Here is a 27,190-nt window from a genome sequence, read left to right as displayed (position 1 = left end):
CATCAGTTGGCCTTCAAAAAAGCACTGGTAGTAAAAAAAACATGGGAATGTACATGGGAACCACTTTATTACAAAGTGTACATTCTTGTCACAGCAGTCGCACTGAATACTGACCAGCAGTAAAAGTTTTTACTCCAACATTGACATTCTGACATAAAACCTAAATATATATATATATATATATATATATATATATATATATATATATATATATATATATATATATATATATATTTTTTTTTTTTTTTTTAAATAGTACCTGCAGCCCGTTTTCTTTTTGGTGTCTTCCTGCTGGGCTTGTCCACCTTGGGCTTCTTTCCTCGTTTCACTTTTTTTTCTTCATAGTCACTTCCTCCATCCCCATCTCCATCTTCTTCTTCTTCTTCCTCCTCCTCTCCAAAGTCATTATCTTCCTCATCACTACCAAAGTCGTCTGCAAGAAGATGGAAGTCTGCATACTTTATACATGCGCACTTACTTATTGCTTTGCAAATGTCCAAGCAAGGTGTACATGGCCTTACCCGCTGAATCATTTTTGGATTTGGAAAGCTTGTCCTCTGAGTCCTCACTGTAAATGAAAAAAATGACAATTTAGAAAAATCTCATATATGATGAGGATATTTACTTTGTTTAATAAACATTTGTTTAATAAACATGATTTATCAGCGGGCGAATTATGACGCATCACCGATTGATCAATATGTAACAGATATATTAACTTTTTTTGCTGCGCGGGGATTGTGTCGCTCCCTTTCTGTGCGTCTCTGTGCTGCTCCCTGCCCGAGTACCTGGCCCCGCCCTCCCACTACAGTTTTTTTACACCATGGTAAGTTGTGACTTACTGGTCAAACTACACTTTAGTGCCATGCTGTCAGGGCCCGTCAAGGAGAACATTGTAGTTTTTTCCCCACACAAGTTTCAGAGAGCGTATTACAGTGTTTTAACATTGTGTAAATTGCATCTCTGTAAGATAAACAAAAATAGATGCAACTGTTAATTCACATGTCCACCATTATCTAAGACTATTATGTAGCGTTTTAAAGTGAAATACAGATACAATAGGTATGGAAAGTATTCAGACCCCTTGAAATTTTTCGCTCTCTGTGTCATTGCAGCCATTTGCCAGAATCAAAAAAGTGTATTTTATTTCTCATTAATATACACCCAGCACCCCATCTTGATAGAAAAAAACTGAAATGTAGAAATTTTTGCAAATTTATTAAAAAAAGAAAAATGGAAATATCACATGGTCATATGTATTCAGACTCTGTGCTCAGTATTGAGTAGAATCACTCTTTTGAGCTCGTACAGCCATGAGTCTTCTTGGGAATGATGCAACAAGTTTTTCACACCTGGATTTGGGGATCCTGTGCCATTCTTCCTTGCAGATCCTCTCCAGTTCTGTCAGGTTGGATGGTGAATGTCGGTGGACAGCCATTTTCAGGTCTCTCCAGAGATGCTCACTTGGGTTTAGGTCAGGGCTCTGGCAGGGCCAGTCAAGAATGGTCACAGAGTTGTTCTGAAGCCACGCCTTTGTTATTTTAGCTGTGTGCTTAGGGTCATTGTCCTTTTGAAAGGAGAACCTTCGGCCCAGTCTGAGGTCCTGAGCACTCTCGAAGAGGTTTTCCTCCAGGATATCTCTGTACTTGGCCGCATTCATCTTTCCTTCAATTACAACCAGTCGTCCTGTCCCTGCAGCTGAAAAACACCCACAACGTGATGCTCCCACCACCATGTTTCACTGTAGGGATTGTATTGGGCAGGTGATGAGCAGTGCCTGGTTTTCTCCACACATACCGCTTAGAATTAACACCAAAAAGTTCAATCTTGGTCTCATCAGACCAGAGAATCTTCTTTCTCATAGTCTGGGAGTCCTTCATGTGTTTTTTCATGTGTCTTAAACTGAGGAGAGGCTTCCGCTGGGCCTCTCTGCCAAAAAGCCCCGACTGGTGGAGGGCTGCAGTGATAGTTGACTTTGTGGAACTTTCTCCCATCTCCCTACTGCATCTCTGGAGCTTAGCCACATTGATCTTTGGGTTCTTCTTTACCTCTCTCACAAAGGCTCTTCTCCCACGATTGCTCAGTTTGGCTGGACGGCCAGGTCTAGGCAGAGTTGTGGTCCTCCCAAACTTCTTCCATTTGAGGATTATGGAGGCCACTGTGCTCTTAGGAACCTTGAGTGCTGCAGAAATTATTTTGTAACCTTGGCCAGATCTGTGCCTTGCTACAGTTCTGTCTCAGCTCCTTGGGCAGTTCCTTTGACCACATGACTCTCTTTTGCTCTGACATGCACTGTGAGCTGTAAGGTCTTATATAGACAGGTGTGTGCCTTTCCTAATCAAGTCCAATCAGTTTAATTAAACACTTCATTGGACTCCAATAAAGGAGCAGAACCATCTCAAGGAGGATCAGAAGAAATGGACAGCTTGTGAGTTAAATATGAATGTCGCTGCTAAGAGTCTGAATACTTATGACCATGTGATATTTCAGTTTTTTTCTGTCAAGATGGGGTGCTGAGTGTACATTAATGAGAAATAAAATTTACTTTTTTGATTTTGGCAAATGGCTGCAATGACAGAAAGAGTGAAAAATGTAAAGGGGTCTGAATACTGTACTTTCCGTACGCACTGTATATGTAGATATACACAGTATTCCACTTGACTAAATACGTCCATGCAGGATTTACAGGGGCACATACATTCGCAAGTTAATGTCTTCATTAAAATCATTTTGAAAATGTTCCAAGCAATGTATTTCGGTGTAATTTGATATATTACATGTTTTGAAAGCAGCTACATTGTAACATTAAATGTAGTTTAGTCCCTTGTATTAAGTCTCGTAACATGATGCATGTTTTGATTATTTCTTATTTTATTTGCAGTCCCCCCCCCCCCCCCCCCCCCCCCACACACACACACACACACTTTTTAATGTTTACTTTAGCATTTGGTTTTTAGCTGTTTGCAAATAAATAGTGGCTGCAGATAGAACTTTTCAATAGCTAGTAAATATGACTAACTGATGTTGGTAAGGCATTTTTTTAATAAGACTTTTATAAACACATAATGTATTAGTTTAAAAGCAGCTCACATTAACATATGTATTATCACTTTCAGGCCAATGCAGCCACTTTTATTGAAAAATAGTCAACTATAGTATCAAATTCTAGGCTAATGACCAAAATGCACTAAATGTATATATTTTCATTTAACAGGCAGAGGGAAAGAGTAAGGTGTGGAGGCGTTATGTTAAATGCAAAATATGCAGTGTTCAAGTTAGCCAGGGCTCCAGCACCAGCAAAGCAAAGAACACTACAAATTTGTGGCAACACCTAAAAGTAAATCACAAAGAGGCATATCTTATGGTGTTACTGTTTAAAGCTTCTTATTTTAATTTAGTAGTCTTCTGCTTCTTTGTGTTGAATCATTTTTGGGTATTATAATAATTAATGTTCATGTACAGTATACTGTATATTCTGTGTATATCAATGCTCTTATTTCATATATCGGCCAATATATCGGCATTCAGCCAATACATTGGATATAGACTTTTTTCAGCCCCCAATATCAGTATTAGCATCGGCCTCAAAAATCCCATTTCGGCCGGGCTCTAGTAAGTAATACGTACATCATTTTATTACCATGAATAGACAACACTGAATGTGCAAAATGATGCATGTTGTCTCCACACTAAAGGCTTACCTTTCGTCCTGTGAATTCTTTGAGCGCTTCTGCTTCGGCTCACGGGGGGCTGTGCGCACCTTGGTGGGCTTACTGTCACCATACTCCTCATCTACAAGGAAACAATGAGTTCTTCTGTCATCATTCTTAGAAGACCAAGCAATGTCTATCAAATGTTGCTAAACTGCATGTTTTAGATGATGCCAACCAAATAGCAAGCATACTAAACGGTTTTCACAGCTGGATCAGGAAGTCAGCTTTCCCTCAATGTTCTACATGTCCCCATTGAGCACCAAGGTATATTTTCATCGTACATGTTTGTCCTTGATTTGAACTACGTTAGTACAGGTAACTTATTCATTGCGTAACATCTGCATCCTGACTTGTTTTTAGGAATTAGTGGACGAGTCACAGTCAAAAAATGCGTAATGAAGAGGGGGGAAAAAAAAATAAGATATAAGTCACACCAGCCTATAAGTGGCATTTGCTGAACAGACGAAATAACATAAGCCTGCAAGTTCAGAATGGTGACATTATATCGATTAGAGGCGTCACAAGATCTTGCATAACAAGATCTTGAGCGATTAAAACGTGACAAGATTTCTCGTTCAGAAAAAAAATGTCTTGTGGGCAATAACCAAGTACACAAATGAAAATGAGCCTGATAATTTCAATAAATTGTCATGTGCATGTGTGTCTGTTTTCCTCATCTCTCACCTCCAAACAGGCAAGAAAAGGGTTCACTCTGTGCATTGGCTTGGCGCATTTGTTCCATAGAACAACAGTATGAACAGAGTGAGCCCTTTAGTCAGTCATACAGTCTCTTTGTCTCAGTAGGTGGAGGCGGGGCTGGTAGCATACATAAAAAGAGTGTAGAAGAGTGTAGCCTCGTGAGGAGCAATGCAAGATCCTACCCCCTCTGTTTCACATCAAGTACAATACATTTGTTCACTTCCTGTATTCCAAATGTACTCTTTGCCAATTTTAAATACATAGGAAAGTGATAAGGCAGTATAACAATGTAGTACAATAGGAGTCACGGTTTGAAATTACAGTAAATAAATTACATAGCAGTCATAATAAATATAATAATAACTGATAAAAAGGTTAATAGTTGACAGACAGTTGGTTGATGAGTGAGTACAGACAATGAACTCACAAAGAAATGAAGAGTTAGTAGGTGCAGTACTGGTTAGACATAACATTGTATGTACAGTACACAGTGGTTCAGGACTCTTCTTCTGTGTAAACATCAACTGCTCGTATTCTTTCTGTTAGTTTACTGTTGTAAACTATCATGGCGTTGATAGTGTGGGACATCCCCTCAGACACCTTGCGTGCTAATTGCACCAAACGCTCTGTAAACACTCCGTGACAGGACCCTAAACACACTAAACTCCACTAGCTACCCAAAATGCCATCTACCCAAAATGGCATCATTGCCATGACAGCACCCTGAAGGCCCACGAAGACGACCACGAAGCCAAAGAAGCTGCCCTAAAGCCAGCCGCAAAGAAAGGCCCAGGGCCAACTTCCATCGCAATGGCGTCCTCCGCCATCGCCAAAGACACCGGTCCCTGTTGGCCAGCAAACCCCTTGTAGACATGGTATTTTTTTTGAATGTTTTGTTAATGTAGAGTAGTATTCTATAATGGTCTTTCGGTGCCAGTAGCCTTACATTGATGAGACAATAGTCACCTCAGGAAGTACGCGGTCAATGCTAACGTGTGAGTCTCTTGTCTCATGTCTAAGATGGCTTATTTTCTTTATATTTATAACGTGCATGAGCATTCACATGATTCCTTGGCTACACGCAAGCGTGTGCTGATTTTAAAGAGAATTTACACGGTGTACACAGACAGATGATAAATTGTAAAAGCAACCATGTAGAGACAGAAATGACATGCTCTTGTACAGTCGTGGCCACAAGTTTTGGGAATGACACAAGAAAAAAAATCATTGTTCATCACTAAACTGTTCTTGGACGGTTGGGAGAAGTTGCTCTCAAGGGTTGTTTTGGTATGATTTTTTTTTTTATTCATGGCTGTGTTTTTAGGCAGAATTATGAGTGAGCCCACTCCCTTGGCTGTGAAGCAACCCCGTACATGAATGGTCGCAAGAGGCTTTACTGTTGGCATGACACAGGACTGATGGTAGCCCTCACCTTTTCTTCTCTGGACAAGCTTTTTTCGTGGATGCCCCAAACAATCCGAAAGGGGATTCATAAGAGAAAATGTTTTTTCCTCAGTCTTCAGGAGTCCAATACCTCTATCTTTTGCAGAATATCAGTCTGTCCCTGATGTTTTTCCTGGAGAGAAGTGGTTTCAATGCACCCTTCTTGACACCAGGCCATCTTCCAAAAGTCTTCGCCTCACTGTGCGAGCAGATGCACTCACGCCTGCCTGCTACCATTCCTGAGCATGCGCTGCACTGGTGGTGCCCCAAGCTCCAGCTAAATTAACTTACAGAGACAGTCCAGACTCTTGCTGGACTTTCTCAGGCGCCCTGAAGCCTTCTTTACAACAATTGAACCTCTCTCCTGGAAGTTCTTGATCTCATAAATGGTTGATTGAGGTGCAATCTGCAATACCCTTGCCTGTGAAGCCCTTTTTGTGCAAAGCAATGATGACTGCACGTCTCCTTGCAGGTAATCATGGTTAACAGGAAAAAAACCCAAAGCTTTCAATCTGTTATTTTCATTTAATGTGGACGGCAGAGTCATCTCTCCAGCCTTTGTCTTTGTCAACACTCTCACCTATGTTAAACAGTGAAGAACTGATATGTCAGCTGGTCCTTTTGTGGCAGGGTTGAAATGCAGTAAAATGTTTTATTTTTATTTTGTGGGATTAAGTTCATTTGAATGACAAAGATGGACTTTGCAGTTAATTGTCATTCATCTCATCACTCTTCATAACATTCTGGAGTACCTACAAATTGCCATCATAAAAACTGAGGCAGCAGAATTTGTGAAAATTAATATTTGTGTCATTAACTTTTGGCCATGACTGTATAATTAAGCCTCTGCAATTAAATTGATAAAGGTGCATCTTGATTGTAGATTTTGGCAATAATAAACCAATTTCTCTTTTGTATCATTGATTGAAGTTGACTGTTGGTACTTCATGAAGGGCGCTAACTTTCCAATGTGTATATTCCGCCCTCTTCCTACTCCAACATTGCAAGGCACGCTCCACACAACACACACACACACACACGTACGTGCATTAGTTGTTTCTTATCAGCTAATGATAGTGATCATAACCATACAATGACTCCAAATTGTCTGTGACTTCTGAGACTGCTTCTGTTTCCGCACATGTATGTGTATACCAGGCAGCAGAGAGTGACAACCATGAATGCCGATCTTCTTATTCTGCCCGCAATACAATTTTTTCAGAGTTTAACTTGGAATTGTGACAAATAGACATTTATTTAATCAATCTGTTCTTTGAAACCACTACTGGTAACATCTGCTACCCAATTTGGAGCTCAGAGTGACAGCACCTTTAACATGCATGAAGTTGTCCTTGAACTTCATCATGGCTGCTCAGTCAACCACAACGCGACTGTTATTTCAAATCCACTGTGGTAGAATAGATAAAAACTCTGTCATAGTCCATCTAGACCTAACTGTAGCATTTAATCTGGGATTGCATCGTTCAGATCTTCTCATTTATATTTCTCCCAGGTACTTCTTTCTCCAAGTCCTCTATGATATATAATGTCAATAATAACAGAAATGTATCATTCACCCATCAGCACAAAAAAGGTAACTCTTACCTGCATCATCAGACTCGTTGAATTGCGAGTAGTTCACCACTTTTCTGTTCCTGTAAAGAAGTTAACATGACACTGCTTATTTAACATGTAATTTTTTCCATTTAAAAAAAACTCAACAAAAAAATACCAATAGATACAGCTTGATGAGAAAATGAATAATGCATGAACATATAATACATAAAGAATGAATGGTAACAGAAGCGTTACAATATCCATCAACCAATCCGTTTTCTTCCGCTTATCCGAGGTAGGGGATCCCAAGACGTTCCCAGACTGTGTGACTGCATTGCTACTATGAATGATAATAAATGTAATATGGAAGTGGAAGTGTGCTTATTGGAACTGTAGTGCTTTACACGCACCTACCTTGGTGCTCCAGCATCAAAGTGCCGTGTGAATGTTTTTTCATCTGAGTTGAACAGCTGTAGCGCGTTAATATCCGAGCAGTAGTAATTCTGCATTTGATCAAAGTTACTTAATATTTATCAGATCAAACTACATAGATTTACGGACTTCTCTGCAACCTTAATCGGCGTTATCATTAATCACCATCAACATTAACGGCAGCACCGGGTCTGCAGGTGGCTGACGACAGTGTACGGTGGCGGCCACTGCTCCTCCTGACCACCAGAGCAGCACAAGGGTGCCCAGAGCTTGTGTCCGACATGACAGCGTACTGTGTCGACCTACGCTTTATAACACACGTGATACGTAGAGGAGATCAGCATATTAAAAGTGAAAGCGACAGGAAGTGTTTCTTGAGTGATGCATTTATTCGGTAATTAAATACATGCGGTCAATAAAGGTGAAGCATCAGCCACGCAGGATTTCCACCTCTGAATGTGCAGCAACAGAGCAATGCCGGTCAGGAAGCTCTAAAACCCCCCACAATGCAACCCAACAGAGATAGACAGACACACTCCTTCGCCTTGCAGCACCTCATCTTGCTGGCAAAACACGCATCGGTGTCTAAAGTGTGATGCATGGGACATCTGTGGAACGTGGCTTATTGCAGAAATAAAGTAAGATAAGAATAACAGGCAGAATGAATTGCCTGTGACAAAATACATATTACAAATGCCAATTCCACAACTTTTGTGAAAGTGAAGTGACAGATGCCATATTAAAGAAAACATTAATATTAATGATATACTAGTTATTATTCTTATTATTATTATATAAAATCATAACAGTCGTTTATTTGGTCTTAAAAAAAATTTAGATAATGATATAGTTAAGTGTCAATTTGTGGGACAGTAAACATTTCAAAACAGACCTGCATGGTTTTGTTTGTCCAGTCGCATTTTTTCCACTGTACTTCATTTTAAAAATCTCGTCTCGTGGACTCAATCTGGTGTATCGTCTCGTCGTCAGAATTGGGTGTCACATGACATCCCTACTATCCACAGTAAATATTCACACTTTCATGAGGGGTGCACTCATTTTGTTGCCAGCAGCTGAGCCATTAATGATTGTGTGTGGAGCTATTTTGAGGGGATAGGGAATTTACACTGTTATCCAAGCTGTTACTACTTTATATTGTATCAAAACAGTAATTCCTCGCTACTTCGACTATCAAATTTCACAGCTTCACTCTCAGTTTTTCAAAAATATACAGGGTTTCTGCTACATGTAATGAATCGTGGTGGGGAGCCACGGCTCAGTAAAAGCCGCCACTCTTTGAATTTTTTTTTTTTTTTTTACATGAAAACAATGTTAAGTAATACAGTGTATGGATAGACATATACAGCTATGCAATATCAGGGGTACCCAATGCGGCGATCGCAAAAGGCAGAGTTGGTCACATGTCACCACCATAACTGTCACTTCGTAGATGTCATATGACATCAGTCAGCTGACATTAAGCCCCCTCCTAATTAGCTCTCATGCAGCCGTGGCGGCATTAAAAAAAGTCAATAACAAACAGCCACACATGGATAATGCAACTTTCCTCCTTTATTATTCGATGGCGGATAAACTAACTCAGCGGTAAAATGTCATCTATTCATCTATTTTGGTCAGATCTATTCAAAAAAAGTTATCCGTTCACTTGTAGACGCTACTTATAGTATGTAGAAAAAAAGTCAATTGTTTTATGGCTGTGCTTCACGTCATGAACTCTACTATAGAAATGTGTTTCCTCCAAGTTTGTTTCTTAAACTACTATTTCACAGTGAATTGGAAAATGTGCCCTTTGCTGAAAGCTTTTTAATATGTTGCCTTGACTAGCTGCATTGTCTTTTGCATAATCCTTTTAATTTCTTGTATACAGTATCTGTAATGTTGCATGGCAACTGCTAACTGGAGCGTAGCTATTTTCACTGACATATTACTCAGTTTATGTACACAACTATAGAGGAATTATGTGTCATATCTTTATTGCCATATTGATTTGAATTGAACTGAACGATATCAACTATTTTGATTACCTGTAAACTTTGAAACTGAATGTGAAATACTAATCATTACAATTTAGTATAGTAGTTGCAAAGTTTACCAGTTACATTTTATATATGCTATATGTTGATTCATGTTGTTTGTGTGCACCCCTGATAGACATGTACAATGTACATAAATACTCATAGTTATAAGTAAAATAAATAAATATATATATTCTCTCTGTTTATAGTAGTATAGTAGGGACAAAGTGGCCCACAGGCAGAAAAAGTGTGAGCAGCCCGTGCTATAGTTACATATTGACCACAATTAATTTGAAATAAAATATCAAATATCATAAAAACATTTCACTACACTTTATTTTGAAAAACATGCACTGAAATCACCTGTCTGGCCTGTTGGCACTTGACAGATAAGGAATGAAAGAAAAAGCCGAGAGAAAGGCATTTAAAGTCAAGTAAATTTGTAAAGCTAGGAGAATACACATCTGCAAGTTTAAATATTACGTGTAGAGTTGCCCAGGGGTCAATATTGGGACCAAAACTGTTCAATTTGCATATCAACGACATCTGTAAAGTGACGAAAGACTTAAAGTTGGTATTATCTGCGGATGATACCACTGCCTTATGTTCTGGGGAAAGCACACAAGACCTAATTTAAAAAGTCAATGATAAAATGGCCATATTAAAGAGATGGTTTGATAAAAACAGATTATCCTTGAACTTAAGTAAAATTAAAATAATGCTATTTGGTAATAGCAGAAAGGATACGTACGACCAAATACAAATAGATGGAGTGGACATTGAAAGGGTGAATGAAAATAAATTTCTGGGGATCATAATAAATGAAAAAATGAGCTGGAAATCTCACATAAAAACATACAACAAATGGTGGCTAGAAATACTTCAATAATTGAATAAAGCAAAATTTGTTCTTGATCAAAAATCACTCCACACTCTTTACTGTTATCTGGTATTACCATATCTAACTTATTGTGTGGACATTTGGGGCAATAATTACAAAAGCAATCTTCACTCGCTCAATGTACTGCAAAAAAGATCGTTGAGGATAATTCATAATGCCACGTATTGAGAACATACAAATCCCTTATTTTTTTAAATCACAAATATTAAAATTTGCTGATTTAGAACATTTTCAAACCGGTAAAATAATGCATAAAGCTAATAATAACTTGCTACCCAAAAATGTCATATAATACTCCTCTAGAAGAGAGGAGAAATATGATCTTAGGAAAAAACTCAACTTGATATAATTATATGTGAGAACATCACTAAAAACACAGCATTTCAGTATGTGGAATTAAGCAATGGAACAGATTGAGCAAGGAACTCAAACAATGCACCAAGATGAGCGAATTCGAAAAACAATACAAACAGTTGATGTTTGCAAAATACAAGGCAGGAGAGTCTTGAACTTGCTTTATTATGCTTATCTCTATTATTACTGATTCATTATTATACTGATTATTATATTCATCGTTTTGTTATGATTGTTTGTATTTATTATTATTTACTTATTATACTGATTATTATATTAATTTGGAAAAAAATCTTAATAACATCATCATATTGTTACATTACCTTATCATTACTTTGTGTATTAAAAATCACATATGGAATACAGGAAGTGAATAATATGTACTGCACAAGATGTGGAACGGATGGGGGGTGGGATGACTCCTTTTGGACATGTGGAATTGTGAATCGAATTATGTGATGTATTCCATTGTAACTTGCATGCATGTTCAAATAAAATTAAACCAAACCAAAGTTAATTAATGCATTTGTTGTTCAAGCCTGTGAAAACTACACTAATGTTGACATTATGACAGACAGTATATTTTATATTTAAATATTTTAATAAGTGGTTAGCATGTTGGCCACACAAGAGATCGGGAAGAACTTGGTTCAAATCTCCGTTGAGTATCTCTGTGTGGAGTTTACATGTTCTCCCCATGCGTGCGTGGATTTCTTCCGGGTACTCCGGTTTCCTCCCACATTCCAAAAACATGCATGTTAGGTTAATTGGTGACTCTAAATTGTCCATAGGTATGAATGTGAGTGTGAAAGGTTGTCTATATATGACCAGTCCATGGTGTACCCCGCCTCCTGCCCAAAGTCAGCTGGGATAGATTCCAGCATACCCCCACGACCCTCATGAAGATTAAGACACCTGCAGTGGAACACATTACTCTCAGCTAAGTGAGTGAGACACGCATTTCCATTACATTACGTTACAGCGTGTTGTCTCCTAGAAATGAGCAGTTACTGATTAGTGAGCTAAAATGTTATTTTCCATTTTCTTAACTCACAGCGCTGTATTTTTGCAGATGAAATAACCCCTGTATGAAGTTATGTTACTAACGTAATAAAAGGCCACACATTTGGCAGTAGTCATAATTAAAAGAAAGCTAGCCCTCCACATGGCTAACGCTATATTGGTAAGGTACATTAACCTTAATCTCACCGATTTGCACTATGTGAATTTTACCTTGTCTCGGATCTTCCGCTCCATTCGGGAGGAGATGACGCAACATATAAGATGTGCTGTTGTGGTATGTAAGTGCCGTGTTACAACGGATACATGTTACAGTGTTGAACTTGCTGTTTAGCCACATTTCCTGTCTATTTTTTTTTTTACATTTTGTTTTCCTTCTCTTTCGTTGCCTTGTCTTGCCTCTTCAATCTTCCCGCGCCATCTGCGTCCGTCTTCATCCCTTGCGTGGGTGATGCAAGTACGTTGTTGACGTAAGCAATTCCTCAAGGCAGAAGAAAAATCCGAGGTACTACAATTATTCGAGGAATCGTTGCACCCCTATTCCAAACTACAAAATAAATAATAATAGTACAAATTATTTGTGTTGATATTGGATCAATATCGGTATCGAACGATATTCACGGCTCCAATATTGGCACTGGATCTCAAGTGGAAAAAGTTGTATCAGGACACCCCTAGTATTTACAAAGTGCCTGCAAAGCATGCTAGGTAGTCCAGAGGAAACTGAAGCATGCCTTGTGGTCACACTGTAAATAGTTGTTAAGAAGCAGGTGTTTGTCATTACTTAAATGTTATTTGCTGTTTATTACCCTCCCCATAGCAGTATCAGTTGGCGATGTGTTTAATACCTGTTACATGTTGTGCTATTTATTCTTACCGTGGGTTAGGTTGACATTCTGTTTAATGACCACACAAGTGGTCATTAAACAGTGGTGCATTAAACAGTGATGAAAATTTTAACACCAGTTGAAAAATTGCACAAATTTACATTCTGCACTGTTGGATCTTAAGAAGGTTCCAAGTAAAGCTTCAAAATGCAAAAAGAAGAAATGGGAGTGGTAGACCCCAAAAAAATGTCACCGGCCCTGAGCCGGAGTATCTGATTGGCTGACCATCGAGATAGATGACTATCCTCATCCAGAATGAAGGTTGTTACTGGTGCCGAGGCATCCGAAGGATTTTAAGAACAAAAAAAGTTCTTCAAAAGTCCCCGTCTCCTTCAATGCCACAAAACTGCCTGTTTAGAATTTCCGTGAGAACACCAAACACGGGACATTGAAAGGTGGGCAAAAGTTTTATTCTCTGATGAGAAAAAAATGTAACCTTGACGGCCCTGATGCCTTCCAACGTTACTGACATGACAAGGAGATCTCAACTGAGGTGTTTTCCACTCAGCACAGTGGAGGGGGCGCCATCATAAATTGGGCTGTTTTTTTCCTTCAATGGAACAATGGAGCTTCAGGTTGTGCAGGGGCATCAAATTGTGGCTGGCTCTGTGGAGATGTTGCAGGGGGGCATCCCTCATGCCTGAAGGCCCTTGTCTGTGTGGTAACGACTGGCTTTTTCAACAGGGCAACGCTGCAGTTCACAATGCCCGCCTGACAAAGAACTTCTTCCAGAGGTCCAACACCTCACTCTTTTGGACCATCCTGTGTGTTCCCCCAAGCTAAATCCAACTGAGAACATTTGAGGATGGATGGCAAGGGGAGTTTACAAAAATGGACACCAGTTCCAGACAGTGGATGCCCTTCATGAAGCCATCTCTTCACCACCTGGACCAACATTCACATAGCCTCCTTTTATTTCTATTTGAGGTAGGTTTCTTTTTTTAAAGATATGGTCTTAAACTTTTGATCAGCTAGCGAACAGCCTATTTCACTATAATGCTTGTTTGCAATAAATTGCACACGGACATTGCCCATCATTGATCAGGCAACCGTTTAACTTACTGGAATATCAGCCATAAAATATTTGAAGGAACTGCATACTAAATTTTTTTGTCTAACTCCCATTTCTTGTTTTTGCATTTTGAAGGTGTACTTAGAACCTCCTTAAGGTCCAACAGTGCAAAATGTAAATTTTGATCAGGAGTATAGAGTATTAATCTTTGAATCTGATGTATTGAATTATTGAGCGCTCTAGGGTTCCGGCGGAGATCACACAGTCATCAGATGGACTCATCAACTTTAATTGATGTTTGAGTTGAGTTTTGAACTGTACACACGCTGCATTACTTTATATGAACTCAATATCTGCATTAGACATGCATATAAATTGAATATTAACATCAACAATGGCAGCAAATATACTTGTATACAATTTACCGGTAAGTGAAGTCTTAAAGCAGCCATAATAGCTAATTATTTTAGCAGTCAGATGCTCATTATTCAAACAGCTGTCATTGCAACTATAACGATATCAGAACATCACACACACATACACACACACACACACACACACATTAAGGAGAAGCAATTAATGCTTCAAATATATCTCTCCTAGAGCGTTAGAAAACTCACCGCCAATGACGTCTGCACCCACAGTGCTCAGAAAGCAAGCGACCGAGTGACACTTTCAAAGTAAAACGTTTCAAAACAAGACTCTCTGAATAAACGTCCATAAAGATGGAGAATGCTTCATAGGTGGCACCCAAATGATCTGTGGTGGTCAAAATTAATTAGTGAAATGTATGGAAAACACTGCCACTGTATTATGCCTTTTTGGATTAAAAGGAAAAAGCTTATTCCATTCCTTGGCCTGGTGTTTTCTGCAGATGGTGCTTGGTGAGAGGTGTATCTTCTCCGATGTTAGCTAGCCACAGCCACTCCTGGTGTGAGGCGTAGTTGCTCCGAAGCCTCTATATCTATATCTATATCTATATCTATATATATATATATATATCTTGTTATATCTTGTTAATAAATATATATATATATATATATATATATATATATATATATATGTATGTATGTATGTATGTATGTATGTATGTATGTATGTATTAACAGCGCCAAATGAACTGAATATGTCAATCAAGCTAAAAGAATCTGTCTAACACTAGTCTCTTTAATAGTAGCAGAACATTTGAATCACACTAACCATGTTATTATGAGCAATAAGGGGTTTCGTTCAAAGACATCACGTAATTTAAGGTAAACTTACTTGCTTTCAGTGTATTTCCCAGCCTAAAAACTGTACATCCGAATTAAGAGTTACGAAGTGAGTGATAAGAATATCCACTTCATGTTTTTCCACATGTGCATTATAAAGCCGTTTTTGTGATGTTTGCAGTGTCCCTGAATGCATCTCATGATCTTGCAATGAGAATGAGGGAGTGACGTTCCCAGGATGAAAGGAATAGAGACGTGTGTGACTTGGAGATACACAGTGTTGGAATTGTACTGCTGTTGATGTGTTCAGGTCAGAATGAAGTTGTAAAAGATCGCCAGACTCTGAGGACGCTCCACTGTGCGCATGCAGTAATTCTACTAAAAAATTTAATTTAATTAATTAAATAAATGGGTTACCGCCGCGACCAGTCCAGTCCAGGTGTACCGCGCCTTATGTCTGAAGTCAGCTGGGATAGGCTCCAGCATACCCCCGCGACCCTAATTAGGATAAGCGGCATAGAAAATGGATGGAGGGATGGATAGTTACCGCTGTTAACGCGTTATCTTTGACAGCGCTAATAAAAAATAATTTTATTTATTTATTTAAATCAAAGACCACCTTTCTTGATGAATGTACTATGAATTTGGACAGAATAATTTTGTGCCTGTGAAATCCCATTTTAAATTAATTTATTGTTATTTATTAATGAATAATTATACTGACTTATACTGTACACTCAAATTTGCGTTTGGCAGCTTGACGTCATCCAGTGTATGTTTCAATACAAAATGAAAATTATATAAAATGTGTCATAATATCATGAGGTGATTACACATTATGGTTTCTGTCTCTGATGGTAACCATAACTGTGATGCGGCCCACGGTGACAATGAGTTTGACGCCACTGTTCACTGTGCCTTTAATGCATCTCGTGATGATGACAATGCATATCACCAGAGCTCAAATTGATACGTTATCGGAGACATCAACACTTAATTGACTGTGCTATAGCTTTTCTCAGCCGTCGTATTGCGGTAGAGCCCCGCTTTGCACGGGGGTTATTTTTCAGCAGACAATGCCGAAAAACCCCAAGTAATTTATACGGCTATAAAAATGTCTATTTTTGACACTTAGCTCGCTCCTCCCCCTCAAACGTCGACCTTGTCCTCCAATTTTGAATCAACATTTGTAATAAAAATGACAGTTGTAATGATTAACTGCCATTGTTCACAATCCAGGTCCTAAATATGCCAAACAAACTTATTATACACATCTAAAGTTTGTAAAATTTGTAAGTACTCGCCACTAATGAATGCTAACGTAAGATGATCCCTGAACATATGGAATCACAGTCACGGCATAGTAGTCATATACTGTACACAGCGAGTTTTATTGTCATATGCAAAGTAAAACAGGTAGTTATACTACACAATTAAATTCTTATTCTGTTCATTCCCCCCCCCCAAAAAAAGAAAGAAAACACAAGAAAATGAATAAGAACATAAGAAACATTAATACCAATAAATTAAGCAACAAGAACAGAAGAGAAATTAAAACGGGAGAGTGAAACAGAGACGTCTGCCACGGAGGGCGCCATCTTGTTAATTAATTTTAATTTAATAAATTAAACAACTATGGTGCATTCAAGGACCGCCAAACAAACTCAACTAGGGATGTCCCGATGCAACTTTTTCCACTTCCAGTATGATACTGATATTGCAGCCTTGATATTGAGATGATACCGATATCAATCCAATATTGCCACGAATCATACATACTTTATTTTGCAGTGTGAAATGTTAGGGAAAAACCTGACCAAGTGATATTTCTCAAAACAGAACCACAGTCAGCAACAGTAGGTATGAGGAAAAACTCGCCCATTTACTTCTTTATGCATCTGTAGGGGCCTATGATTTCCGTGTTAACAGAATCGCGGACAGAATCTACTAACGGAATCTCGCGGAAACTGACCTATTGTGAATGACATGCTGTAATCGTGAGAAGAAGGAACGTTTGTGCGGCAAAATATTTCCCTAGCGGACCGCTCAATCGTGGTGGAATCCCATCACATACACAAACCCACACCCACCCGAATTAAACATGTCCAAGCAGCGACTTGAAACACCAGAGAAGGCTGGTGAAAAAAAACGTTGAATCTCATCTCTTACGGAGCATGACTGCAAGCTAGCGGGGTGAGCTTAGTTCAGCAGAGCATTCTACTGTAGTGCGGCTGTGTGTGTGTGTGTGTGTGTGTGTGTGTGTGTGTGTGTGTGTGTGTGCCTCTGGCTGTATGAGTGTGTTTATACCGTGTTGTGTTTTACCACTTGTTAATGTAAGCCTTTCGGATGCCTACTGATGTTGTGCAAGTTCTGAGTGAAATAAGTACGAAAACCACAGCTGCAAGAGGCACCCAGCGCGCCTCACTTAACCGTCAAGAGGCATTGTCAACACACAACACACTTCCAGCCTTCAAAATTCAAATTGTGCAAATAATGGTGTCATAATAAATAGCTTACATTAATAAAGCAATTAGAATTGCTTCGGTGGCTACGTCTTTCTTCACCACGAGCACGGGCATTAGTTTGTTGAGGATTTTGCAGCAATGTGTGCTAGAACCAATGTATCGGCAGGCCGATTGTGACATATCACTGATTAATCAATATCGGTCCAAATGTAGCCGATATATAACGTTTTTTGCTGCGCCGCGATTCAGTCACTCCCTCTCTATGTCTTTCTCTGTGCTGCTTGCGCCCTGTACCTGGCCCCTCCCCCTCACACACAGAGCGGTGCTCTCGCTCTGCCACGCTCTCTCACTCAGTACGCTTAGAAAAAGACGAAAAGCTAAAATAATTTTTTTACACCATTGAAAGCTTGACTTTGTAAAACAATAACACTACACTCTAGTGCCATGCTGTCAGGGCCCGTCAAGGAGAACATTCTACTTTTCACATAAGCTTTAGAGAGCATATTACAGTGTTTTAACATTGTGTAAATTGCATCTCTGTGAGATAAACAAAGATAGATGCAATTGTTAATTCACGTGTCCCGCCATTATCTAAGACTATTATGTAGAGTTTTAAAGTGAAATAAAGATATATGCAGATATACACAGCGCCCCACTTCACTTCATACTTCCATGCAGGATTCCCAGGGGCTCATACATGCACACGTTAATGTCTTCATTCAAATCATTTTGGAAATGTTCCAAGTAGTTGTCGTTTGATATATTGAATGTTTTAAAAGAAGCTACATTGTAACATAAAATGTAGTTGAGTCTCTTGTATTAAGTCTAGTAATGTGATGCATGTTCTGATTATGTCTTATTCTGTTTGTAGTCAACTTTTTTTTCCACTTTTTAATGTTTGCTTCAGCATTTGCTTTTCAGCTGTTTGCAAATATTCAGTGCATGCAGAACTTTTCAATAGCTAGTAAATAAGACTAATTGATATTGGTAAGATGTTTTGGTGAATATCCATCAATCCATCCATCTTCTTTGCGCTAAGCCTTTTATAAACACATCATGTGAAGAACAACTCACATTATTATCATGTATTGTCACTTTCAGATGAATGCAGCCACTTGTTTTTATTTTAAAATGCTCAACTATAGTATCAAATTGCAGGCTAATGACCAAAATGCACTATATGTATATATTTTCATTTGACAGGCAGAGGTGAAAAGTAAGGTGTGGAGGCCTTATGTTAGATGCAACATGTGCAGTGTTCAAGTTAGCCAGGGCTCCAGCACCAGCAAACCAAAGAACACTACAAATTTGTGGCAACACCTAAAAGTAAATCACAAAGAGGCATGTCCTTTTGTTGACAGTCCTACTAATTAAACTTCCTTATTTTAATTTGGTAGTCTTCTGCTTCTTTGCATTGAATCGTATTTTGGGTATTATAAGAATTTATGTTAATGTACAGTATATATCCTGTGCAGATCAATGCTCTATTTTCATAAATTGGCGGATATATCGGTTATAGGACGATATATCAGTTATCAGCTGATATATCGGATATCAACTTTTTTTTTCAGTCCCCGGTATTGGCCCCAGAAATCACAATATCTGTTGGGTACTAATGCATGCAGAGGCTGATATCCCATTAAATGTTAGCCAAGCTACATCCGTTTCTGAAATACTGGGCAAAATTGGCCAATGGTGTATTGCATCAATAAATGTAAGGATTTTTGCATTTAATTAACAGACATTTTATTCACTAACCCAAAAAGGCCATACTCTCTGGTGGTAAAATAAAAAAAAAGACATTTGGAAAAAAATATAAAACAGATTTCATAGTGCCCTATATCTGGCATATAGTTTTATCCACAATATAGTTGTAGCTAGGCATAATGTAGCCAGGTTTGACGTCCTCGGAGCATTTAAACCAGACATTACTCACCACCGACAGGGGCTGACTCTTTTTTGTTCCAGTTAATGACTTATTGCCGTCTCGTGGGAGTTTCCCCGTATGATGCTGCTTCAAATGTGCAATGAGGTTGGTCATATTAAACTTCCCCGGTTCTGTGCCACCACTGTAAACTTGTACATGGAAAGTTTTGCACTAAGATGCAACATCTTTTTTGTACTTTAACAAATATCGGTGATTTTAGATGGAAGCTGACATAATACGATACTCATTTTTTTGGTGGTATGTGCCCAATATCTGATATCAATATCAGATCAGGACACCCCTAAAAAACATCATTAGTGTAGCCGAAAGACAAACATGTAAAAATTGTGGGCTTTTTCTAACAGTACGTTTTACCTGTATTATGTACAGTAATCCCTCATTTAGTGAGGTTGATTGGTTCAGGACCTGACCGTGAAACGTGAATTTCCGCAAAGTAGGACTCCTTATTTAATTGGAATATTTTCGTAGTTAGAGCATAGAAAACCTGTTTACATCTTTCGAAATACGGTTTTAACATTATTACAGTTAAATAGCTCTCTGTTGCACATGAAGTCCAAGCATCTGTTGCACGTGAAATAGCGGACACGTGATAGCTCATCGACGACATCACTTTTAGCTTTTTCATAAAGTGCTGGTATAACTTTCTGGCTAAAGTGAGGACGCAACGGTATTTTGTAGCAAGGCTCAAGAACTTTAATCATATACAGTAATGGAAAAAATTATTACACCACCCTTGTTTCTTCAGTTTTTTGCTCCATTGTAATGCCTGGTACAAGTAAAGGTACATGACTGTTCTTAAAGCCAGCGCTCTCAACAACTGAATATGGACGTAATCTCGTGGCTATAAAAAATCCAATACCGTGTGTTACTGCTTTGGCCCGGTCAGAGTAGCTTGCTAGAGGTTGTTTATATGCTGAAGTTATCGGTGTTTGCACTAAGCTGGTTTTCTTTCTTGTAGAGGTAACATTCACTGCCAGATGATGTGACTCTTTAAGTGCGCTTAACATGTTAGATGTGTTTCCTGCAGTATACCCGAAATCCGTGGAACAATGTCGACACACAACTTTGGATTTATCCACTTGCCTTTGTCCATCCGTAATTTTAAACAGGGAAGCCAAAGTGTTCCCAAACAGGAGACCGTAGTGAGATAGTAGGGTCTTCCATCTCAGGCTTCTCGCTTGCATTCTCCATGATGCCATTTGTCACGCCTGCGAGCTACTAGCGTTCCTCCCCCTCAATCAGTGGTGTCCGACACTCAGAGCCGTCCGTGCGTAAACTCGCCCACAGGACTTTAGTTCTGCGTGAAGCACTTGGATCACTCTATTAATACATTTAATGAGAAAAATAGCATAAAATATAACCAAAACCATACGCAAGTGGACCGAACCGCACATGCAGAACCAAAACGGTTCAATACATCCATGTGAACCATTACGCCCCCAGTTATTATTGTTGCCTGTTGTGAGATGATTCAAACCTGCAATAAAAGCCTGTTGCTCCAGCGATAGAGTCTGGCGCTTGCATGTTTCACCTACTGACACTTAGCGACCAGTGTAAAATACTGCATATATCACAATTTCAATGTATCTTCTTATATTATTAATGTTTTATATTTGTATTTTAGTTCAATTAGCCATTTTTTATGCTTGAAAATGCTTCAATTAGGCAAAATGTCAAATGTGCTTAAATAAGCATACTATTTTTACTAGGCCGATTTATTAATTCATATACAGTAGTACCTCGCATAACATAAACCTCCTTTTACGTAAATTCCACTGAATGTAAAGAATTTGTGTCAAGTTTTTGCATCATATTGCGGAAGAAATTCCATATAACGTAATGTGTCAAGTCGGTGCACTTGGTTAATAAAGTTGATTAAAAAAAACAAGAGTACACTTGGTGACACCTTGACGCTTCACGCTCCCATTGGCTGATTTTCAGGGCACCGCCTACGCTCTCATTTCATTGGCTGATTTTCGGGGCACCGCCTACGCTCTCATCTCATTGGCTGACTTACACAGCAGGTACGTGCGTTTGTGTGAGAGAAAGGATTCTCCCTTAAACCTCCTTTCCTCTTCGTAGTCGCCCTTAAACTAACTTAAACAATTAAGTTAAGTTACAAATTAAAATTTTGCACACAGCATTATCGTGCGTGTGCGTTTGTCTGTGAGACCAGCTGACTCTTAGACTCTTTGAGTCGCGTTTCGACTCAGGCTAGTCCTCCTCCTCCTCTACACTTGCGTTCTCCTGAACAGTAGGATTGTTTTTGTTTTTCAGTTTTATTCATTTACAGTAATCTTGTTTATTACCTTATTTTATATTGAAATGTTACTCTACTATGTTTTGCTAATGTTTTCTTTTATTTTCCCACCATATTTGGTGGACTTTGAATATTTTGAAGGCCCAAAGGGGTGAGTTTGGGAAGATCTTGGAACGGATTAGGCTATTTACATGTTTTTTACGCTTCGTATAACATAAAAACCCTATAACATAAAGGTTCTCGGAATGGATTATTTACATTGTAGGGGTGTCTACTGTATTTTTGCAAAACCGTGACAGAGTGAAGCCGCATAATTTGAATGTGTCAAGGGACGACTGTATTTATAAATGTGCGCATGCCTGTCCCGGCTGGCGAACAGCCCTCCCCCAAGACGTAATGTCCCATTTCTCACACTGTACATCACTGAATTGTACAAGACCTTTAAAGACCAACTCGCCTCACTTGTTGAAAGCATTCCGTCACTCACTACTGTTCAAAACTATGGCACCAGCCTCAACAGAGCTAACTGTGATTGGAATTGACAAAGACGGCAAAGACCTCAACCAGTGAAACACATTACCCATCCCCACCAAATCAGAAGCAAAGGTTATGTCTCACACAAAAGGCACTTGACCGGGTGTCATGGCAGGACTTATGTCAAGGACATAAGTCATTAATGTATGCTAAATTAATGTCATTTGTATTCCTATATGGCACAAACTGAGGAGCGTCTCAGCGAAGAAATATGCAATACGCAAATATGAGAGGACTTATAAGAATATCATATAAATAAGAGTAGTTTCAGAGCAACATGTACAACAAAAGTGACTGATGTTCCACATGGATTAGATCCACGTCCAACAACCATCGGGGTGTCCCAGTAGCCATTGTTCACGACTACTACACAGGATGCTAAATAGCTAGTCAACGCGGTTGTGGTTCACTGTCAGGAAAACACTGCCCCTAGCTTTTTGGCAGAGAACAGCATTTTTATTGGCCCTCGGCATACTGTATTGTAAAAATGAAATGACTGGATTAATTAAGAAGAAATATTAGATATTACACTAATTTGCTTAATTTGCTATGTCGGCTATGACGCAAAGATGTGGATATTTTGTTCAGATAGTTCAGCATATACTAACACTGGACTGCTTAATGTTTCAATATGCCCCCCACCCCCTTTTAATTTTTGTGTATAAGGGCCTGACTGGAAAAAAATTTGACAACCTTGTTGTGATATAATTTCAAATATATTCATTTTATTTTTTATTTGAGAATTGTATTTATTGAAAAAATACACGCCCACAGTTTGCAGTTTTTATATGTTTCATTTTGACATCATTAAAGCTGTTTACACAAACGCTAAGCATTTTTATATTGTGCTTCACTTACTGTACCTAAAATGAACCGTGACCTTAAAAGCGAGCTACGTACCAAACCGTGACGATGGCGTACCGTTACACCCCTACTTCATTGTGTTAAGGTGTGCATTTTCAGACAAAGTGGTGAGGTACAACATTGTTGTGCAGGAAAACGAGGGAAAGTGGGGTCGGGATTTTATGGAGAACAGCATTTGAAAATTACATGAGATTGTCTTTTCTGAAACAAAGCATCATGAAAGACACTCCGAGGCCACTAATACTAGCATAAATATATGAATACAATATTCTGCACTATTTACTTCCATTCAAATAAAGCAAGCATTTTCTGCTCGTTTTCCGTGGTCGCATCTGTTGATTGCGATAGCGCACGGGTTTCTTCGGTGCGACAAGCCGTTTTTGCAAGGTGGTATTTGCACATGAGAAAAGGTAAAGTTATATGCCTGCAAATGGAGAATGTTGGATGCTGAGACGCAGTCAATGGGGGAATCATCAGGCCTTCAACAAACGTGCTAACAAATTTTCGCCTCGTTTTTTGTGCAAGGCGTCATAATAATGAAGGTGTAAAGAAATGCGATGTATCCGTGGGATCCGTGATGAAGAAAAGCGTGCAAGAAGTCAAGCACACATGTACATTTTGTCAGCAAATGCATTCCAAAAAGACAACATGGCGGCGGCGTGCAGCCACAGTGCGTTAGCTGCTAGCGTCGTCTTGCTAATGTGTGCCGGATGAGGACCTACCTTACTGGTCTTGACATTATGCAGGAGCAATGTCTGTGTTTCAATAGCTTTTCCAGGGGAGAAGAAAAAAAGCAGCACTAACTGAAATGGACTGTCGATTCCCGCTCTGTAAAAGACCGAGGCGAGCGAAAGAAGCACACGAATCCTCGTCCGAGCGAGCGCTTCAAATCAAACGTTGAAGAGGACTTTTCCTTCAAAAGGACATTTATGACATTTATTTTTACCTTCACCAACGCAAAACGTTGAATAAAACAAAGTGAAATTGCACACTGTGCAACCAAACGCTGAAGTCAAGATGGGTGGGTCATACGAAACAAGGTCCCGCCTACACAAGGTCGTGAAAGGAGAAACACGGACATTCGCTGCTCCCATTGGCTGATTTGAACCAGCATCTGTCTTTTCATTAGACGACTGCGCTGCCCCGCTGACTGATTTCTACCACTGTGCTCCCCGCCTTCTTCGTGGGTCTGTTGTAGTGACACTGAACAAAACAAGGCCAAAATCAACAAACTACAACATTTCGAACAGCACAACGTGATTTTCATGCTCCACCTGCAACGTTTCACATAAAATAAATCTTAAAAATGCCAAAATGTGAGAAGTTTCTGCTGTAATTCTGATTCACCAGCAAGGTCTGAACCTATCTTACATACTGACTCACGGTCACCCCTTTTAACAGCAGTTAAATACATTTTATTTGAAATGAAATCGCAATGCTTTCTGATGTTGTACTTTTGCACATTTATTGTACACTGAAGCTGTTATCGGTCAAATTTTGATATAGGCTAACGTTATCATGCTTCGGTATGGACCTTGGTTTTAAGGTCACGGTTGGTCATGACCCAAAAGTGGGTCACAGAGCCATTTTCAGTGGGTCACGGGTTTTCCCACAATGCCACGAGGTGCGTGCCATGTTTTGGTATGTTGAGGGACTTGACCCGGGGGGGGAAGGACAACGAATATGGCGTCAATTCAGTGGCGGAGCTACAGGGTGTCCGTGGCCACCGTTGGTCACTCTCCGGCCACACCAGTGGCCACCCCCACAGCAGGGGGACAATTTTGACAAACGCGGCTCTGCAATGCAAAACATTAGTTCAGCCTAACCGCCGTTTCCGCTTGGACGCATTTCACTGCAGCACACAACAGTGGCCACCCCGGTCACTCTCCGGCCACCACTGGCCATCTAGAAAATTCGGGTATCAATGTATTGCCACCCCTATGTGAGTAATGGTCTCACCTTGGCCACCCCAATGAAAAATTTGTGGCTCTGCCACTGCATCCATTCAATACACAGCTGCAGATATCTGCTGAAGAAGTGCATGCTATAAAGAGAGGACAGCGTCTGACTGCTGCAGCCTACTGGAAACAGTTCCTTCAAATATAAGATATTTGAGAAGGTTAAGTTGAAACATTTCCGCAATTGAGAACCATGGCAATAAAGGAACAAAATTAAAAATATAAAACTAATTTATTATTTATTTTTATTTTTATTTTTTTATTTTATTTTAAATTTTAACCCAAAATTTCCATTAAGATAGAAAAATAACAAAACAAAATAAAAATACAAAATAATACAAATACAAAATACAAAAATACAAAAAACAAATAATACAAAAATAAAAATTAAATAAGATATACTAGAATTACAAGGTTTCTTTTCCGTAAAGCGCAAGGATGCAGATGAGTATAACAGAAAGAGTTTGAAGAGTGTGAATGATTATTTTATTTGTAGTAAAGCTCCTTATTGGTTGAAGTGTAGTATTACTATTTCCAGCTTGTTGTCCCGTTCCCCATCTCCAGAATAGTGGCGGCGCACTGCTTTTATCTTATCCACTTGTCTTTGTCCTTTTACATATTTTACCGGGAAGGCCAAGTGTTCCCATACAGGAGACATTAACCATTGAAGTCATGATTCCGGCCAGCTAAAAGGCTGGACTACACTGTATTTATTTATCAAGTAGACGCAACACCATAAACACTTCATGTCCATCACTTTTAATGTCTATTGTGTGGGTAATTGGTACGCTTCTGTACCATTCCGAAGGTTCCGTAATGAAAAATCAAATTAGGAATACAGTGGAACTTTAGTTAGCGTCGTTAATCCGTTCCACTCTAACCAAAACGTACGCTAACCAGATAAATTTTTCCCATAAGAAAGATTCCATTACATTTTCCTCCGTTTATCCGGGTCCGGGTCGCGGGGGCAGCAGTCTTAGTAGGGAAGCCCAGACTTCCCGGTCCCCGACCACCTCCTCCAGCTCCACCGGGAGAACACCAAGGCGTTCCCAGGCCAGCTGTGAGACATAATCCCTCCAGCGTGTCCTAGGTCTTCCTCGGGGCCTTCTCCCGGTTGGGCATGCCCGAAACACCTCACCAGGGAGGCGTCCGGGAGGCATCCGGACTAGATGCCCGAGCCGCCTCAGCTGGCACCTCTCGATGTGAAGGAGCAGTGGCTCTACTCTGAGCTCTTCCCGGATGACCGAGCTCCTCACCCTATCTCTTAGGGTGAGTCCCGCCACCCTACGAAGAAAAATAATTTCAGCCGCTTGTATCCGTGATCTCGTTCTTTCGGTCATGACCCAAAGCTCATGAACATAGGTGAAGGTAGGAACATAGATGGAACGGTAAATTGAGAGCTTTGCCTTCCGGCTCAGCTCTCCGCTCGTTCCGGTACAGCGACCGCATTACTGCAGACGCTGCGCCGATCCGCCTATCGACCTCACGCTCCAACCTTCCCTCACTCGAGAACAAGACCCCGAGATACTTGAACTCCTCCACTTGGGGCAGCACCTCATTCCGAACCTGGAGGGAGCAATCCACCCTTTTCCGACTGAGAGAAAGATTGTAAATCCAATTAATCTGTTCCAGAAAGCCAAAAATGTTAACACCAAATATGTTTTTATAGTTTTACAATTATAGTTTTACATGCAGAAAACAATTCAAAATGCATATAAATGTATAAATGATGAATGAAAATGCTAAATGAACATTTAAGGTTGCTTTTTAGCCTCATTGAAGATGTGAATATTGCCAAAGATACGACGTGGCAACAAGATTAACCACACATCAGTGTTTTGCCAGTTATTTTTCTTGAATTCAGTCGTGTTCCTCACCTCATATGTCTCCTTTTCT

At 39.5% G+C, this 27,190-nt stretch overlaps 1 protein-coding gene across 1 annotated transcript in view; it reads right to left on the bottom strand.

The window, feature by feature from the left end:
• Nucleotides 1-24,383, bottom strand: part of nucks1a (nuclear casein kinase and cyclin-dependent kinase substrate 1a) — a 31,077-nt gene extending 6,694 nt beyond the window's left edge. Inside the window, exons 1-5 of the mRNA XM_054784816.1 lie at nucleotides 24,059-24,383; nucleotides 7,461-7,510; nucleotides 3,702-3,792; nucleotides 522-568; nucleotides 260-433 (exon numbers count right to left, since the gene is read on the bottom strand). Of these exons, the coding sequence (XP_054640791.1) occupies nucleotides 260-433; nucleotides 522-568; nucleotides 3,702-3,792; nucleotides 7,461-7,510; nucleotides 24,059-24,075 (379 nt within the window). The 5' untranslated portion in view covers nucleotides 24,076-24,383. The remainder of the gene's footprint in view (nucleotides 1-259; nucleotides 434-521; nucleotides 569-3,701; nucleotides 3,793-7,460; nucleotides 7,511-24,058) is intronic.
• Nucleotides 24,384-27,190: the final 2,807 nt, after the last annotated feature.

Source organism: Dunckerocampus dactyliophorus, chromosome 8, assembly GCF_027744805.1.
Source record: "Dunckerocampus dactyliophorus isolate RoL2022-P2 chromosome 8, RoL_Ddac_1.1, whole genome shotgun sequence".
NCBI classification, from domain to species: Eukaryota; Metazoa; Chordata; class Actinopteri; order Syngnathiformes; family Syngnathidae; genus Dunckerocampus; species Dunckerocampus dactyliophorus.
The sequence above is the reverse complement of the archived record's forward strand: the minus strand, read 5'-3'. Positions and strand labels throughout refer to the sequence as shown.